Source organism: Pelophylax lessonae, assembly GCF_965119305.1.
Source record: "Pelophylax lessonae genome assembly, contig: HAP1_SCAFFOLD_374, whole genome shotgun sequence".
Lineage (NCBI taxonomy): Eukaryota > Metazoa > Chordata > Amphibia > Anura > Ranidae > Pelophylax > Pelophylax lessonae.
Window position 1 is genome coordinate 101,020 of NW_028119970.1, and position 20,312 is coordinate 121,331.

The 20,312-nt window shown below is 48.4% G+C and overlaps 1 protein-coding gene across 1 annotated transcript in view; it reads right to left on the reverse strand.

Annotated features, from left to right (window-relative positions):
* Positions 1-5,970: 5,970 nt before the first annotated feature.
* Positions 5,971-20,312, reverse strand: part of GRINA (glutamate ionotropic receptor NMDA type subunit associated protein 1) — a 33,829-nt gene continuing 19,487 nt past the window's right edge. Inside the window, exons 5-6 of the mRNA XM_082276256.1 lie at positions 9,046-9,189; positions 5,971-6,378 (exon numbers count right to left, since the gene is read on the reverse strand). Of these exons, the coding sequence (XP_082132382.1) occupies positions 6,229-6,378; positions 9,046-9,189 (294 nt within the window). The 3' untranslated portion in view covers positions 5,971-6,228. The remainder of the gene's footprint in view (positions 6,379-9,045; positions 9,190-20,312) is intronic.

Below are 20,312 nucleotides of genomic sequence, written 5' to 3' on the forward strand. Positions count from 1 at the left end.
TAAGCGACGGTTAACCACAGCGACACTGGACAGGCGTATCGCCAAAGGGGCCTCATTTAGAGCCGCATCGCACAAATACATGACCCCACGATAAATCTGATCCACCATATCCACTGTAGTGGGAGGGGCAGAGTCGGCCAAGAGGGTGCATTTGAGCACCTTGGTCCAATCCGCCACAGCCTGAGCCACCATCACAGAGGCAAAAATAGGCTTGAGCATGGAACCCGATACCATGTAGGAATGTCAGGCAAGAGATTCCAGTCTCCTATCAGTAGGATCCCTAAACACCGGGGAGTAGGGTAGCTTTGTTCAACCTGGCCACCGTGTGATAAACTTGCGGAGGCACACACCAGCGCGCAGCCGTAGTAGCCGCAAAAGGGTAGAGAAGTTGAAACTTCTTAGGCACCACGAAGGTGTGTTTTAAATTACGCCATAGCTCATTCACCTTATGGTGAAACTCTGCGGGGCAAGGAAAAACCTGCGCCGTCTTGCGGGTCCTGTGTGTACCGAAAGAGGACATAACGCCCGGAGGGGTTGGCTCATCCTCCAAATGTAGCGATTCCTTTACTGCTAGGATCAACTCATCCATAGCTGCGTGTTCCTCGGGTGATCCAGGGGGGGAATCATCCACCCCTGTAACCTCAGCCTCCCCCTCAGACTCTTGCGGGTCCTGAGAAGAGCAAGACCCCAAAAGGGCCACGCTACCTACAACAACCATGTCACACTCAGAATCAGAAGAAAAGGAAATCCTAGGCCTTTTCCTAGCAGCACTTTCAGACATCAGCACATCCATTTTTGACACCAAAGTTGCCACAACAGCAGCCAAATTAGTGACGGCGGAGGATTCAGAGCACCCTGAATCCCCCACCAAAGCTGGCGGGAATTTGCTGTCCTGGGATTCCATAACAGAAAATAAAAGTTTTTTTTTTTTTTTCAAACTGGCCATTTAAGAGCGCCGCGGTCCCCACAGCACACCGCTATAAAGACTGACACACAGACCCCCCCCAGGGACAAAAACTGACCAGGAAGATTGCACAAGGCAGGACAGGAAAAGAACAGCAGGACAGAACCCCACAGAGTGTTACCAGCTTCTTCGGTCAGCTCTGTGAGAAAGGAGGAAGTGATGTTACTGCTGGAGGCTGAGCTAGGCTGCAGGCCAAGGGAAAATGGATGCCTATTGAAACTAATGGGAGGCTTCGGCAAGATGGCCGCCGACATGTGCTCGGAACGATCGTTTGCCACACACAAGATGGCGCCGTAAGGCGCGAAAATACACTACATAGCATGCTGTATGAGCACCCACAGTGAAGCCAGACATGCTGCCCACACTTAAAATGGCGGACCGGCAGTTTTTAACACCGCAGCGGTCGACGCATGTGTCTGCATCCCCAAGCACCCTAAAGTGACATTAGGAGAGGGACCCCCAAAACCCCACACAGCGCTGCTGTGAGAGAATAAAAACCCCCGCAGGGACCGGGACCAGGGAGCCCAAAACGCACAGACACACAGAACTACCAACCCCAGACAGAGGCCCCACACAGAATGTACTTACCTGTACCCGATGGCGTGGGGTGCCTCATATCAAGGGGGAAACCGCCCACCCTCAGATGGCAGGGGAGTGCCGACAGCCAAAACGCAGGACACTAGTAGTGTACAGATGAACCTATGCTGTGTCCAGTGAGGTAGCCACCTCACCTGGCTGCATTCCTGATGGACAGGGACGGGTCATTTGCGAGGCCAGGGCGAACACATAGCCTGCGAAATGCTCGATGGCGGGCTAGGATTCCATCTGACCCTCTGTCCTGGAGAACCAGGACGGTCAGTCCGATTCCCGGCTCCGCAGATGCAGTCTTCATCCGAAGATCCACTAACTAGTGCTGATAAAATAAACAGCTAGCAAAGAAAAGAAAAAAATTACATATTTTGAAAATAAAGCATAAAAGAAAGAGAAAGGCTGAGACTGTAGCCTCAGCACAGGGAAGCCTATCCACTCCTGAAGCTAGGCAGAAGACAAACTGAATTGGGATGGCTATTGCAGGGGGGTATTGGACTAGAAGGACAGCCCCCATGGGTGTGACTATGTAGATTTATTGTTATTTTACAAGTCTTATGCCTAGAAACTCCTGTGGAGATGAAGTCAATACCCCATAAGTCAAGACTGTGTGAATGGGCGGCAACTGTCGGAGGACGTAAGAGAAAACACATTTGCAGCAAATAAAATCATAAAAAAGAAGAAAGGCTGAGACTATAGCCCCAGTACAGGGAAGCCTATCTTACTCCTTAACTAGGCAGAAGACAAACTGGGTTGGGATGGCTGATTGCAGGGGGGTATTGGACCAGTGAGACAACCCCCATAGGTGTGTATGTAAATGCTTATGCCGCTGTACAGAACACTGGTGAGACCTCACTTGGAGTATTGTGCGCAGTACTGGAGGCCATATCTCCAGAAGGATATAGATACTCTAGAGAGAGTTCAGAGAAGAGCTACTAAACTAGTACATGGATTGCAGGAAAAAACTTACCAGGAAAGGTTAAAGGACCTTAACATGTATAGCTTGGAAGAAAGAAGAGACAGAGGGGATATGATAGAAACTTTTAAATACATAAAAGGGAATCAACTCGGTAAAGGAGGAGAGCATATTTAAAAGAAAAAAAACTACCACAAGAGGACACAGTTTTAAATTAGAGGGGCAAAGGTTTAAAAGTAATATGAGGAAGTATTACTTTACTGAGAGAGTAGTGGATGCATGGAATAACCTTCCTGCAGAAGTGGTAGCTGCAAATACAGTGAAGGAGTTTAAGCATGCATGGGATAGGCATAAGGCTATCCTTCATATAAGATAGGGCCAGGGACTATTCATAGGTTTCAGATATATTGGGCAGACTAGATGGGCCAAATGGTTCTTATCTGCCGACACATTCTATGTTTCTAAATGCTTTGTTTTTTTAACAAGTCTTATGCCTAGTTAGTCCTGTGGAAATGAAGTCAATACCCATTGGTGAAGACTGTATGAGTGGGCGGCGACTGTCGGGAGGACGCAAGAGAAAGAAATTTAGCACTTTCTCTGTATCCTCTGTGGCTAGATTCCCTTCATCGTCTTTTATGGGGCCAATGTGTTCTGGTCTCACTTTCTTACTATTTATATAGAGAATTTATTTTACTCTCTTCCGCTATATGTCTCTCGTGTTCTATTTTAGCTGCTTTGATTTTGCCTTTACATTTTTTTTATTGCACTCTTTGTAATGTCGGAATGCTGCCAATGACCCCTCAGCCTTGTATTTTTTGAAGGCCTTTTCTTTAGCACTAATATGCATTTTTATGTTGGAGTTTAGCCACCCAGGGTTTATATTAGCTCTTTTAAATTTATTTCCCTTTGGAATGCACTGGCCAATCCCTTTGTTAAGTATGCTCTTGAAGCACTCCCATTTTTCCTCCGTGTTTTTTTCCCAGGGTTCTATCCCATTTTATATTGTCTAGCAAAGAGCGTACTTTAGAGAAATTGGCTCTTTTGAAATTCAGTGTTCTTATATTAACCTTATGTTTCCTATTACTGTAATTAATACTGAAACTTATTGTCCTATGGTCACTGTTTCCTAAGTTGCCCCGTATTTCTATATCCGTGAGCAGGTCTGTATTGTTGCTAATCAGTAGGTCAAGTACCGCATTGTTTCTTGTTCGTGGGTTCACCATCTGACCCATGAAATTGTCCTGCAAAACATTTAGGAACTGCCGAGCCTTGGCTGAGTGCGCGGTTCCTTCTGCCCAGTCTATATCTGGATAATTAAAGCCCCCCATTATAATGACATTTCCCATCCTTGCTGCCAAAGGAGGTCCGCCTCCCCCTCCTCCCTCTGGTTGGGGGGCCTAAAGCATACGCCCAATATTACCTTCCCCATACTTCCTTCCCCCTTGAAGTTCTACCCATAGGGATTCTACCTCCTCCTTAGCTCCATTATTAATATCATCCCTCATATTTACCTGTACACTGTTCTTAATATACAGACCTACCCCATCCCCCCTTTTCACATTCTCTATCTCTGTGATAAAGGGAATACCCCCTGAATGGTCGCCAGCCAATCATGAGAGCTGTCAAACCAAGTCTCTGAAATCCCCACAAAATCCAAGTCCTCCTCATACATCAGCAGTTCCAGCTCTCCCATCTTGTTGGCCAGACTTCTGCTCCAGCAATGCTGGTCCCTGACTGGTTTCCCCAACATCACGCAACAGGGCATATTTATTGGGTTGCTCCAGTTCAGGATCGGCCTCCTTGCCTTGTTCCCATCTACCCTTCCTGTCACCCAACTACTCTGCTCTGATGCCTGCACCCTTGTATCTCCGCCCTCCTCTGTGCAGGCCCCTGCCAGCACCTGACTGGTACGTTCCCAGCTCTCCTTCAGTATGGATATTCTTCTCAGTGTTGCCAGCTGCTTCCCTAGATTCAGGACCTGAGCTTCCAGGGAAGTAACGTGCTTACATTTTGTGCAGCTGTATTCGCCCTCGATCGCCTGATAGAGAACGTATACATACCACAAGACGTACACCCTAAGCATTTCCTACAGGACTTTCTAGAGGTTCTGATAACACTTCACACCCGGGTCCTCACAGGTGCCTTATGGGGTCCCCTGACCTTTACACACTGATTGGAGAATACATTCACTTCTTGTACACAAGTCTTCCCCACCAGGAATTACACAGCAGTCATTAACGGGAAAGATTTTATTCAAAGAAGTCATCATAACCATCATGCAGTGAGCAGTACAGCCACAAGGGGCAGCAGATCACATTTTATGGCAGAAATCAATCTCATTGGGTCTGGAGGCACTAGGACCAGTAATCAAATACCAGCACACTGAAGAGTCTATGGGATTGCAGACGCCGTGCCCTGGAATGCAGTATTAGTGGTCCTTCCTAGCACTGTTCTTCTAGGAATGGCAGCTGGTCTTCAATGACTGGTCCATGATGGGAGTGCCGTATCCTATTGTAGTGCCAGTCCTGAAATGTCCGCCATATGCAGGCGATGTACAACCATGTACTACAGAAGTCCAACACATTGTGAGATACTGTACATGGAGGTCCAGAGGGGTGGCCCTGCGACTTTTCCATGCAATATGGATGTAACATAGAAGTGGAGGAGGCGCCCCCCTACTGCTGAATATATGGAGGTCCCCCAACCCAATCATAAGATAAGGTCAGAAAGCAATGCTCCGCCCATTCCTACACACAAACGGGGAATTCACATTACGGGAAAATGAACCTACTACAGGTATACAGAGCAATATATACAGGAGGAACTACAATGGAGGAGCAAAATACACAAAAGTCCTAAAAGATGATACAAACAGAAGGGGGAATGTGATTGTCCAATCAGGACAATGTAATAATGTGATCGTCCAATCAGGGCAATGAAGTGTTGTGATGTCTGAAGGATATCCAGTAAAGTGCAGCTAGTGACTGAGGACCATAAGGGAAGGGGGGGGGGGGGGGATGGAGTATACAGGATAATTGATTACGGGTAGTATTTTGAGAATGACGGGTCACAGTCTGTAGTGGTATTATGGGTAGTATTTGTGGAATGACGGGTCACGGTCCGTGGTGGTAATAAGGGTAGTATTTGGGGATTGACATGTCATGGTATTATGGGTGGTAATGGTCTGCCACATTCCATGGCATTCTGGGTGGTAATGGTCTGTCACAGTCCATGGTGTTATGGGTGGTAATGGTCTGTCACAGTCCATGGTATTATGGGTGGTAATGGTCTGTCACATTCCATGGCGTTATGGGTGGTAATGGTCTGTCACATTCCATGGTATTATGGGTGGTAATGGTCTGTCACATTCCATGGCATTATGGGTGGTAATGGTCTGTCACATTCTATGGTATTATGGGTGGTAATGGTCTGTCACATTCCATGGTATTATGGGTGGTAATAGTCGGTCACATTCCATGGTGTTATGGGTGGTAATTGTCTGTCACATTCCATAGTATTATGTACACAGGTACTGATTTGTGGCAATCCATGCTGGTGTTTCGGGTTGGCAGCGGTTCTACATTTGAGTGAACGGATGTCCACGATGGGTCAGGCTGCAGGAGAAGCTGTCATCAGCATAGAAGCAGTAACATTCACAAACAAAGCAAGGAAGCAGAATATACAATTCCTGGTAATAGGGGGACCTTGGGTGCCGGACTGAGGGGCCCAATACTGGATGTGAAGAGTGAAGTCACAACACTCAATCCTTGGCTTTGCCAATGATGGCCAAGATGTAGAGGAAGATATTAATGATATCAGTGTAGAGATTGAGAGCAGCAAAGACGTATTCCTCTGGACTAAGTGCCAACTGCTTATTGCCCAGAATCATCTGCGTGTCGACCGCCAGGAACTAGAGGGGAGAGAAGAGAGAAAGACATTAATCCAGAGAACCACAAAATGTAAAGCCACCAAACCACCCATCAAGCAGAACTTAGGATGTCACTCACAGAAGTCACTACACTTGTCACCCATGAACCAAATATTCTGAAGTGTCCATGAGATACTCATTTCAATTCTGGGAGGTACAGAGGGTATGAGGGCACAATGGTGTTGGCTGGAGGTGGTATAGGAGGGTAGGAGGACACAATAGTGCAGGCTTGGTATGGTATACAATGGTATGGGCTTGTTATGTCACCTTTAGAGCTTGAGAAAAGCTAGTGGAGGGGGATGGGGCCCCAATGACGACAGCAGGATTACACATGCTGCATGTATAGTTGCTAGACAATTTGGAAGGTGACATCACTAGTAGTCTGGTAGTGGGCGGAGCTATGGCAGATCTGCCCTCTTTTCCCTTCTCCTAGCTGTCTGGGTCCTGCCAGGACCCCCCGTATGGTGGGCTAGGACTCATCCCAGGACCCCCGTATGGTGGGCTAGGACTCATCCCAGGACCCCCCGTATGGTGGGCTAGGACTCATCCCAGGACCCCCGTATGGTGGGCTAGGACTCATCCCAGGACCCCCCGTATGGTGGGCTGGGACTCATCCCAGGACCCCCCGTATGGTGGGCTGGGACTCATCCCAGGACCCCCCGTATGGTGGGCTGGTACTCGCTGACATCTGTTGAGGTGTATATCTGGTCCAGCACCCGAGGAGTTACATGGATCAGACATGTCAGAGAAGATTAGACCTAATCCCGGCCATTGAAGCTTCTTATCATTGTGACCTCCGAGTGTCCTTCCAATCCTACTCCAATCCACCGTCCTCCATAGCCAGGCCTCTCACCATTCACAGAACTCCATCCACCTCCAAAATCAGCCCTAAAATCCCTCCTAGCGCTTCTCAAAGATTTTTTGTTTGCGCAATTCACAAAAAAAAATAAAAATAAATAAATACCGCAAGTTTTCACTTCGAAAATATCGCATATCATTTTAGGTATTTTTTTTTTTTTTTTTTTATCGCCGCCACCCGCTGCAACTGATTGGACTACTATACTGACTCTGTGCAAGTAGCTGAATGGCCACCAAACTGCTCTCCCACAATCTATTTTGCCGCCACGGAGGACCGACTGAGGCTTTACCTTCAGCTTCTTCAATGAAGCTTTGATAATAAAACCTGGAAGCGGATTGGTTCCTGTGCTGAAATGCACCAAACTCCCCCCCATGAGTAAAAGCAGCTGCAAACGGTACGGTACACTATCCCCCCTTATGGGTAGAAGAGACTACATGTGATGGTGCACTATCCCCCCTATAGAGACTGTACAGGTGACGGTACGCTATCCCCCCTATAGATAGAGACTGTACAGGTGACGGTATGCTATCCCCCATTATGGGTAGAAGAGACTGTACAGGTGACGGTACGCTATCCCCCCCCCCCCCCCCATGGGTAGAAGAGACTGTACAGGTGACGCTACGCTATCCCCCCCCCCCCCCCATGGGTAGAAGAGACTGTACAGGTGACGCTACGCTATCCCCCCCCCCCCCCCCCCATGGGTAGAAGAGACTGTACAGGTGACGGTACGCTATCCCCCCTAGGGGTAGAAGAGACTGTACAGGTGACGGTACGCTATCCCCCCTAGGGGTAGAAGAGACTGTACAGGTGACGGTACGCTATCCCCCCCTATGGGTAGAAGAGACTGTACAGGTGACGGTACGCTATCCCTCCCTATGGATAGAAGAGACTGTACAGGTGACGGTACGCTATCCCTCCCTATGGATAGAAGAGACTGTACAGGTGACGGTACGCTATCCCTCCCTATGGATAGAAGAGACTGTACAGGTGACGGTACGCTATCCCCCCTATGGGTAGAAGAGACTGTACAGGTGACGCTACGCTATCCCCCCCTATGGATAGAAGAGACTGTACAGGTGACGGTACGCTATCCCCCCTATGGGTAGAAGAGACTGTACAGGTGACGCTACGCTATCCCCCCCCCCCCCCCCATGGGTAGAAGAGACTGTACAGGTGATGGTACGCTATGACCCCCTATGGGTAGAAGAGACTGTACAGGTGTCGGTACGCTATCCCCCCCTATGGGTAGAAGAGACTGTACAGGTGACGGTACGCTATCCCTCCCTATGGATAGAAGAGACTGTACAGGTGACGGTACGCTATGACCCCCTATGGGTAGAAGAGACTGTACAGGTGACGGTACGCTATCCCCCCCTATGGGTAGAAGAGACTGTACAGGTGACGGTACGCTATCCCTCCCTATGGATAGAAGAGACTGTACAGGTGACGGTACGCTATCCCCCCTATGGGTAGAAGAGACTGTACAGGTGACGCTACGCTATCCCCCCCTATGGATAGAAGAGACTGTACAGGTGACGGTACGCTATCCCCCCTATGGGTAGAAGAGACTGTACAGGTGACGCTACGCTATCCCCCCCCCCCCCCCCCATGGGTAGAAGAGACTGTACAGGTGACGGTACGCTATCCCTCCCTATGGATAGAAGAGACTGTACAGGTGACGGTACGCTATCCCCCCCTATGGGTAGAAGCTGCTGGGTGTGAAGCCCACACGGGTCGGATGTACGTCTCTATAGTCCGTGTCGGAGGTGAGCACAGCGCCATACACTTACACATGTGAAGAGAAGGGCTCCCAGCGCGGCGTACACTATCTGCAGGATCTTGTTACGGATGAAGATGCAGAGGATGGAGAAGATGATTAGGACCACCAGGCTGACCATTAGGACCCCCATACAGGATGTGAAGTCATACTTTGTCTGTGGAAAGAAAAGACAACAAGGTTACAGAGAATGATCTACAGGAACCACAACTGGGAGTCTGACCCCCCCCACCAGGGGCTGAACTTCGTACCCACCAGAGCTAAGGACACACCAGGGACTGGGGGGGACTGAACTTCGTACCCACCAGAGTTAAGGACACACCAGGGACTGGGGGGGGGGGGGAACTGAACTTCGTACCCACCAGAGTTAAGGACACACCAGGGGCATAGTGGAGGCTGAACTTCGAACCCACCAGAGCTAAGGACACACCAGGGACTGGGGGGGGGGGGGAAACTGAACTTCGTACCCACCAGAGCTAAGGACACACCAGGGGCTGAACTTCATACCCACCAGAGCTAAGGACACACCAGGGGCATAGTGGAGGCTGAACTTCGTACCCACCAGAGCTAAAGGACACGCCAGGGGCTGGGGGGGGGGGGGGCTGAACTTCATACCCACCAGAGCTAAAGGACACGCCAGGGGCTGGGGGGGGGGGGGGGGGGCTGAACTTCATACCCACCAGAGCTAAAGGACACGCCAGGGGCTGGGGGGGGGGCTGAACTTCATACCCACCAGAGCGAAGGACACACCAGGGGCTGAGGGTAACCGGTTCTGAATATTGGGTAAACCTCGTACCCCAATCCTCTACTCCCTGCAAATGCCAAGGACAGAGCAGAGGCTACATACTGGTGTACCCCTTACCCCTGATCTCTACCTACCTTTCCAGAGCCAAGGACAGAGGGGGATTATGGGTGTACCTCTTGTCTTTGATCCTCAACGTCAAGGCTAAATACCCACTACCCTGATCCTCTACCCCTTTCCCCTCCCCCCACCACAGTGTTGGCTTCAGGCTCTCAATAATACAATTATATGTCCTTCAACGAAACCTCACAAGTTATTTCTAAGGGCCCATTCACACCAGAAACTGCACATCTACTGCCGTTTTTGCATTTGTGGCGACGTGCATTTGTGGTGCATTTTTCCTAAGCTTGCGTTTCCTTTGGGGTCCCTGCGTTTCCTTTGGGGTCCCTGCGTTTCTGTGCATTTGTAGAGTGGATAAAAAAGCATCTTCCTGCACTGCACTGGTGCGGATATTTGCCCATAGGATGACCTGGATATTGGACGGTCTATGCGGCTGGACTGCAGTCAGAAATGCAGTGGAACGGGCGGGTCGTATGTTGGCATGGTTGTCTCAGGAACACTCCCCAGCTACGCTGATTACAAACATCAAGGATGACGTGGGGTGCTGCCACTCGGATCCCTCTGCCATCAATGCCCAATTTGCGAGCCACTATGAGGACCTCTATCGCTCCCGGGTGGTTTACCCCCCGGAGCGCCTCGCGGCCTACCTTGACACCCTGGATTTTCCGCAACTGTCGGAGGCGGGTAGGGTCAAATTGGATGGCCCAATTTCCCTCACAGAACTGTCCAAGGCTATTGCGGCTCTGCAATCCGGTAAGGCCCCGGGCCCGGACGGGCTACCGGTGGAGTTTTACAAGTCCAACTTGGACTTGGTGGCCTCGCGCCTTCATTCCCGGAAGGATTAATTTACTTAAAATGATTTTTCTCCCTAAATTTCTTTATGCCTTCCGTAACACCCCGGTGCCTATTCAGTGCGCCTTTTTCCGGCAGCTGGATAAAGTGGTGATAGAGTTAGTTTGGGCGGGGGCTGTCCCTAGGGTTGCGAAGACTACCCTGCAACTCCCGTTGTCCCTGGGTGGGCTGGCATTACCCAACTTTCGCTATTATTACTGGGCGGTGGTGTTGGTCACGGTGCGGTGGTGGTTCGCACAGCCCCGGGACAACCCGGCGGTGAGTCTGGAGGCGGCGATCATGGGCTCTTATACTGCTCTTGGTCACTTGGTATACCGTGGCCCTGGGGTGCACCAACAGCTGACTGTCCCTATGCGGACAACAGTCAGGGTTTGGGGGCAGATGTCGATTGTGGTCGGTGACCCCGACACTGTCTCCCCGCATACTCCGCTTTGGGGTAACCCCAGGCTACGGCACCTCCAGTCCATCCCGGACCCGGGTCTGTGGCACCGGTTCAGGATTATCCGACTACAACAGGTCATGCCTGAGGGTGTGATTCTCCCGTTCCCGACGCTTCGTTCTTCCTATGCTCTCCCCTCCTCTATGCTGTTTCGCTACCTCCAGCTGAAGCATGCCTTGCAGACCTAATACCTGGGGGCTGTCACGTTAGCACCTAATACGGTGGAGCGGTTCCTGTCGACTAGATGCGCTGACTGTATCCTGTCTTCTGTGTACCTTAGATCACTTGTAAGGTGGACGGGGCAAGCCCCCAACTCTATGCCCTTTGGAAAGAGGACATCCCGTCCCTTGACGAGGAGGCCTGGGAGGAGGGGCTGGGTGGATATATCTCTGGGGTGATTTCGGCCAGGGATCGCTTCATTCAGCTTAAATTTCTCCATAGGGCCTATTATACCCCTCAGCGAGTGGCCAAGATATACCCTGGTAGTTCGGATGTATGCCCCCGGGGCTGTGGGCAAATTGGTACCTTCTTCCACATGGTGTGGTCCTGCCCTGTAGCTCAGCGGTTTTGGAGGGAGGTGGTTGGTGAGCTTGAGGGTTTGGGGATTCTTGGCATGTCCTTGATCCCAGAGTCTCATTACTGGGTTTTTTTGATTTGGTCTCTCACAAGAGGCACACGCAGCTCTTTATATTTTATCTTATGTTCTATGCCCGGAAAACTATATTATTACTTTGGAAATCGGCTGACCCTCCGCTACTGTCGAGGTGGCGGACCCTGGTTGACTCTGTATTGCCGCTCTATAAACTCACCTACATGAGCAGGGGTTGTCCTCAGAAATTTGACAAGGTGTGGGGTTTGTGGGTGGCTAGGGGAGGGCTGGGATAGACCCTTCCCCTCCTGCGCTCTCTCCTCTGTTTGTTCTCTCTTGACCTCCTCTTTTCTGCTTTGCCGTGCTTGACTCCCTTTGGGGTCCCTTTCCTTCCCCCCCCCCCCCTTTCCTTTCTTCCCCTTCTGGATTTGTGGTCCCTTTACTGGGTGGTGTCGTCCTTCATTTGCTGTCCCTATGGATGGCTTAGCTTCTGGCTGCCGATCCTGCTGGGGTGACTGACCCTGGCTGGGGGGGGTGTGGCTGCTTGGGTGGGAGGGTGATGGGAATCCTCCCAATTATATTGTGCCTTTATTGCAGGTGTGGGAGATCTTCTGTTACTGTGTACGTATGTTGTACCTTGCCCTTTTATTTGCCTATGATTTTGTCCACTGTGAACACAGCTCTGTATTTTTTGTTTGTAACTTGTTTTTGAAATTAATAAAAACGTTTCTGTTAAAAAAAAAAAAAAAAAAAAGAAATGCTGTGAATGGACCCTAAGGCCCCGTTCACACAGGGGCGATCTGACTTCGGGGGGCGAGCTCCGAGGTCGCGGTGCGAGCAGCGCGCTGCGACCTTGGAGCGGCCGCCACGGACTTCATAACATTGAAGCCCCAAAGAAGCTCCGGACCCTTTTTCTAAGTCGGAGCGACTTGTGGGTCCGCAGCTTCCCTATAGAAGGCGACCTGTGAGGCGACCAGGTCGCCTCACAGGTCGCCTTAGTGTGAACGGGGAATGAATGAAACAAGCTTCTTTCTGGCTCTTTAACCCCAATTTACCCCTTCCTAGCCCCAAGCACCGTTTCCCTCTTTGGTTTATTTTTTGGAATATAAATAACCAATCTTATTCTGATGGTTCTTTTGGACTGGTGAGTGCTGATCTATGCCCCCCCCCCGGTTGCTGGTCACTGCTGTGCCTGATCGGTCGTGGGGAGAGTGGCAGGCAACCTTTCCATCTGTGAGCCGATGTCCCTTGGCCTCTCTCAGATCTCCTCTAAAGGGCCTTCTCAGGCTTTAGTGGTCTGGTTGTTAAAGCCGGGTTTCCTAAAGACAACCATTTCGTATTCAGTAATCCTGACCGCTTTATCAGGTGTGGAAGGGGTTTCCAGTGGAGCCTATAGCAGTCCCCATATGCGTTCTTCAGTGGGACATGTTATTGGGGTAGAAGAATCCTGGCCATGAAAAGTCAGGCGTCTGTCCTTTCTCAGCTTATTCTTGCCGCACATTCATTGAGGTCGTACCGCTATGAAGCAAGGTCGTACCGCTATGAAGCAAGGTCGTACCGCTATGAAGCAAGGTCGTACCGCTATGAAGCAAGGTCGCACCGCTATGAAGCAAGGTCGCACCGCTATGAAGCGAGGTCGTACCTCTATGAAGCGAGGTCGTACCTCTATGAAGCGAGGTCGCACCGCTATGAAGCGAGGTCGCACCGCTATGAAGCAAGGTCGTACCGCTATGAAGCGAGGTCGTACCGCTATGAAGCGAGGCTGTACCGCTATGAAGCGAGGTCGCACCTCTATGAAGTGAGGTCGTACCTCTATGAAGCGAGGTCGCACCGCTATGAAGCGAGGTCGTACCTCTATGAAGCGAGGTCGCACCTCTATGAAGCGAGGTCGCACCGCTATGAAGCGAGGTCGCACCGCTATGAAGCGAGGTCGTACCTCTATGAAGCGAGGTCGTACCGCTATGCAGGGGGGTTCTCATGTCGAACACTGGCAGTTCTTCTCTTCCACCGTTTGATTTAAATTTGGTCATTTTGGTGCTGCAAAGACCTCTCTTTGAACAGATTTGGGACATTTCGGAAATGCTGGTCAGTAAGGCAGCTTATCCTGTGGCCACCATGTTAGCCAGGTGGGTTTTGGAGTTACAAACAAAAACAAAGCAAGGGCGCACCGGCCTACCGCATTATCCTCAATAGAGCTTTATTATTCTCAAATAAAAATATATCTACTCACAAACATAGGTTGTAAGCCAGCATATCAGATTCAAAATGACAGAGTCCATCAGATTGCAGTCCACAGTCATAATAGTTAGCGGCTAACGTGTTTCGAGGCTATGCCTCTTCATCAGAGCCAAAAGACCCTACCTGGCACATTGGTTTATATAGAAAAAAGTGATTCATGTTAGGCTTATGAAATGAGTGGCTCCTCCCTCATGGGTGTGGTCACATCAAAATTAGCCTTAGCCACACTCAGACTTCATACACCTTTTCATCTACTTATACATGCTGGTTTAGACCAAATTGTACATACATTCTTATACTGCCAATTGACTATAGAGGATAAGAGCAGCATACATTCATACTTCTATGCTGATTGTCCATGTATTACATAATAAACACTTCGGATCATTCTAGAACCTTTCCGGTAACACAATATTTCAATTAAAAACTAAAGACAAAGAAACAGACTGAGGGGGAAATAAATCAGAGCACAGCCTAACCGTGTGACTCCAAGAAAATGCTGGCAATGAGAGACTCCTTGGTCACCAGACTATATAGTCACTTCTATTCATACATTTAGGGTTCACTAAATATTTGAGTAAGCACAAAGAGGTGGCACACCACCCTATCCCTGATGTGGGCTAAATAATGATCTAATCCTACTCCTCTGATGGAATACCTGCAGAGCACACAGCAGTGAACGAATGGAATGCATGCCGCCATACCTGGGAGAACCCCAGCGTCATGCGTTCCAAAGCGGCGACATCATTTCCGCTAGGGCTGCACGATATTGGGAAAAAAAAGAACATTGTGATATTTCGTTTTCATATATATATATATATATATATTGCGATATTTCTCTGAGTGGAATGCAGAAGACGGATTAGGCAGAGTCGGGACTCGCAGTTGTGGTAGGAGCTAGAAGAACACAGCCGACATGACATCTGTCCCACACGTTCCCTCTGCCACCCTGGAGCTAGTTCTCTTGACCGAGCGGTGAGCGCAGCACAGCGAACCAATCACGTGAGTAGCGGCACAGCTAACCAATTAGGTGTGCAGGCACGCGTGATTGGTTAGCTGTGCAGCTGCTCACGGCGCGCTGCTCACCGCTGAATGTGTGGGACGGCTGCCAGCACTGTGAGTCCTCCTCCTCCCCCCCCGAGTCCCGACTTCTCCCTGCCTAATGGTAAATATCGTGTCTTCGGCGATATGAATATCGCCCACGCCCGCAGAACTATAGTCGATATCACATCGACTATCGTTCAGCCCTAATTTCCACCTACGTCACTTCCGCCCCTTCGAGCCGACAGCGTCATATCGGCCTACACCATTTCTGCCCTTCACCTCTACTGTCACCACAGTGTGTACTCCCCAAATACAACACAGCGGGCAAAGGAAGCGACTACTGAACGGCAGGCCAATCATTATAAATAAAATAGGTTACTATACCAGAATGCAGAGAGCCCTCCCTGCCCCCTACCTACATGGACGACCAACACTTACACATGTGCCTAATCTAGTCCACTCCTGCATAATAGTATATGGATAGATAGAAAAACAAATATCAGCATTCTAATTATTATTACAATATATGTGTATATTTGAAGAACTAATACACACATAAAAACCTAACCATATGTATACTCAGAGTATATTATATTGTAGTATACCACATGCACATAAAAAAGTGTGCTAAAAACTCCCCTTCTACTACAAATGTACTATTACGGGTTTTGGAGGTAGCAGCCTGGCCTGCAAGAAACCCCAAAACATTTTACATAGGAGCAGCAATTTTTAGGCCTAAAACCCTTTTATTTTTTCTCAGCTTTCATCTTGGATTAGAAAATTGTATTTTTTGTTTCTCAGTAAAAACCTTTTCTTGAAGTACATCAGAGGCCATAGATGACTTCATATGAGCAGGATTGGTGTAGGAGAACCAGGACAAGCCAGAATGTGAGGCACAGAGTAATCTCTGGCACTGAATTGATGGAGTTCACACCAGGTAAAACTTCCAGCTCTTCCTGGTAGTGGCTTTTCTTGCTTTCAGGAAGGTAGGAATCAGAAATCCCTTAGACATGTTTTTGAAAAGCCATGGTGGAAGGCAGAACCTGCGTAGCAGTGTGGGCCTAGAGTTAAAATCTGGCCTGTTGGGAAGGGGCCTGAGATAGTCTGCTAGAAGTTTGAGAATGTGTGTACCTTAGGGTTCTTCTGTCCCAATCTGGGGCAATTAAGATTGCGCCTCTAGTTCTATTTGTGGAGCAGATGAGGCAGAATTTGCACTGAGACAAGGGACAAAAGGCATAGATCAGGGCATCAGAGGCCAGGGCTAGAGGATCCCTGGTTCTGGCAAAAAGCAGAGGTAGCTTGTTGTTGACCTGAAGGCCATGGCACCTACGGAAGGCAGAACTCAATGGACACTCCGAGCTGCGGGATGTTGATCTCCTCTCTTGACCACGTTCCCTGAACTGTCAAGGACTGAAATACTCCTCCCCAGCATGACAGACTTACATCCATTTTTAAGAACTTTCCAGTTGTAGGGAAGGAAGGACTTCCCTGGTGTTGCAGTTTGGGTGGTAATCCACCAAGAGAAGGAAGTTCTTGTTTGATTGAATAGGAGTGAGTATGGGTAAGTCGAGGGAAAGAGCCTTTCTTCCATGCTGACAAAAAGGTTTTATTGGGGGGTTCTTGAATGGAATTGGGTGAGTTACTGCCTCGAAGTCGGCTACTATTAAGCCTAGAACTCTAATAGTGAATGAATGGGGATTGTGGGATTTCTCTTGGATCTCGGTCCTCGAGCAGGAGCACTTAGAGAATGGATTTTTCTCTGAAAGACTTTTGCTTGGAATGTGTCTGGTCAGCGTATTTCTACATAAAATTATAAAAACTGATTAACTATGATTTTACAATAACGGGATTACACCTCTCCATGAGACATTTAAGAGAAGTGACAGAAGTCTGGGCTGGACAGAGAATTCAATAACCAAAACAGCCTAGTGCATACAAGACCAGCAATGAACAAACGGGCCAGGAAGAAGACCTGGAGAAGATGGCTCTCCACAAACCAATATATTCAAAAAAAAAATAAAAAAAAAAAAAAAAAGGTCTCAGACTTGTGTAACCATCCAGCAAAATAGGACAATGCTGAAAGACTCCCCTTCAAGGTCAGTAAAAAAATAAAAGTATTTAAAAGCTAAGCAGGCCAATATCTTCAATACAGGACATGGAAACCTTACAAGTAGACCTGAACAAAAATAATTTGGGGGGCGGGGGGCGCAACTACATGGCAGATGAGGTTTAATGTAATTTGGGTGCCAGAAATATGATCGCAAGTTACTCACTAGGGGGGGAACCTCTGGGTGAATCCAAGATGCAAAAGCACCTGGGGGTATTAGTAGGTGACAAAATCAGCAATGCCAAGCCGCTGCAAGCAAAGCCAACAGAATACTGGGATGTGTAAAAAAGGGGATTCACTCCAGAAATAAAGAGATTATTCTCCCGCTCTACAAGACTCTGGTCCGGCCACATCTGGAGTATGCTGTCCAGTTCTGGGCACCGGTCCTCAGGAAGGATGTGCTGGAACTGGAGAGAGTCCAGAGAAGGGCAACAAAAATAATTAGGGGAATGGAGGACATCAGCTATGAGGAAAGACTACAAAAACTGAACTTATTCTCTCTGTAGAAGAGACGATTGAGGGGGGATATGATATCAATGTACAAATACTGTACTGGTGACCCTAGCATAAGGAACAAACTATTCAGAGAAAGGGAATACAATAAGACACGTGGCCACTCACTAAAATTAAAAAAGAGTAGCGGTTTAACCTTAAACTATGTAAGGGGTTCTTTACTGTAAGAGCGGTAAGGATGTGGAAGTCTCTTCCACAAGCAGTCGTATCAGCAGGGAGCATCAATAGTTTCAAAAAACTATTAGATGGGCACCTTAAAGACCACAACCTACAGGGGGTATACAATGTACAACATACAGGGGGTATACAATGTACAACATACAGGGGGTATACAATGTACAACATACAGGGGTATACAATGTACAACATACAGGGGTATACAAGGTACAACATACAGGGGGTATACAATGTACAACATACAGGGGGTATACAATGTACAACATACAGGGGGTATACAATGTACAACATACAGGGGTATACAATGTACAACATACAGGGGGTATGCAATGTACAACATAGAGGGGTATACAATGTACAACATACAGGGGTATACAATGTACAACATACAGGGGTATACAATGTACAACATACAGGGGGTATGCAATGTACAACATACAGGGGTATACAATGTACAACATACAGGGGTATACAATGTACAACATACAGGGGTATACAATGTACTATTCACACACTCATCATAGGTTGGACTTGGACTGTTTTTTATTTTTTTCAACCTCACTATGTAACTATTTCAACCACTTGCCGCCCGCTCACCGTCAATTGATGGACGAGTGGTGAGGCTCTCACTCTGGGATGACCGCATACAGTCAGGTTAATAAATATTGGGACATGGACACAATTCTAATCTTTTTGGCTCTATACATCACCACAATGGATTTGAAATGAAACAAACAAGATGTACTTTACCTGCAGACTTTCAGCTGTAATTTGAGGGTATTTACATCCAAATCAGGTGAACGGTGTAGGAATTACAACAGTTTGTATATGTGCCTCCCACTTTTTAAGGGACCAAAAGTAATGGGACAGATTAACAATTACAAATCAAACTTTCACTTTTTAATACTTGGTTGCAAATCCTTTGCAGTCAATTACAGCCTGAAGTGTGGAAAGCATAGACATCACCAGACGCTGGGTTTCATCCCTGGTGATGCTCTGCCAGGCCTCTACTGCAACTGTCTTCAGTTCCTGCTTGTTCTTGGGGCATTTTCCCTTCAGTTTTGTCTTCAGCAAGTGAAATGCATGCTCAATCGGATTCAGGTCAGGTGATTGACTTGGCCATTGCATAACATTCCACTTCTTTCTCTTAAACTCTTTGGTTGCTTTCGCAGTATGCTTCGGGTCATTGTCCATCTGCACTGTGAAGCGCCGTCCAATGAGTTCTGAAGCATTTGGCTGAATATGAGCAGATAATATTCCCGAAACCCTTCAGAATTCATCCTGCTGCTTCTGTCAGCAGTCACATCATCAATAAATACAAGAGAACCAGTTCCATTGGCAGCCATACATGCCCACGCCATGACACCACCACCACCATGCTTCACTGATGAGGTGGTATGCTTTGGATCATGAGCAGTTCCTTTCCTTCTCCATACTCTTCTTTTCCCATCACTCTGCTACAAGTTGATCTTGGTCTCCTCTGTCCATAGGATGTTCCAGAACTGTGAAGGCTTTTTTAGATGTTTGGCAAACTCTAAACTGGCCTTCCTGTTTTTGAGGCTCACCAATGGTTTACATCTTGTGGTGAACCCTCTGCATTCACTCTGGTGAAGTCTTCTCTTCATTGTTGACTTTGACACACATACACACCTACCTCCTGGAGAGTGTTCTTCATCTGACACACATACACCTACCTCCTGGAGAGTGTTCCTGATCTGACACACATACACCTACCTCCTGGAGAGTGTTCCTGATCTGACACACATACACCTACCTCCTGGAGAGTGTTCCTGATCTGACACACATACACCTACCTCCTGGAGAGGGATCCTGATCTGACACACATACACCTACCTCCTGGAGAGCGTTCCTGATCTGACACACATACACCTACCTCCTGGAGAGTGTTCCTGATCTGACACACATACACCTACCTCCTGGAGAGTGTTATTGATCTGACACACATACACCTACCTCCTGGAGAGTGTTCCTGATCTGACACACATACACCTACCTCCTGGAGAGTGTTCCTGATCTGACACACATACACCTACCTCCTGGAGAGTGTTCCTGATCTGACACACATACACCTACCTCCTGGAGAGTGTTCCTGATCTGACACACATACACCTACCTCCTGGAGAGCGTTCCTGATCTGACACACATACACCTACCTCCTGGAGAGCGTTCCTGATCTGACACACATACACCTACCTCCTGGAGAGTGTTCCTGATCTGACACACATACACCTACCTCCTGGAGAGGGATCCTGATCTGACACACATACACCTACCTCCTGGAGAGCGTTCCTGATCTGACACACATACACCTACCTCCTGGAGAGTGTTATTGATCTGACACACATACACCTACCTCCTGGAGAGTGTTCTGGATCTGACACACATACACCTACCTCCTGGAGAGTGTTCTGGATCTGACACACATACACCTACCTCCT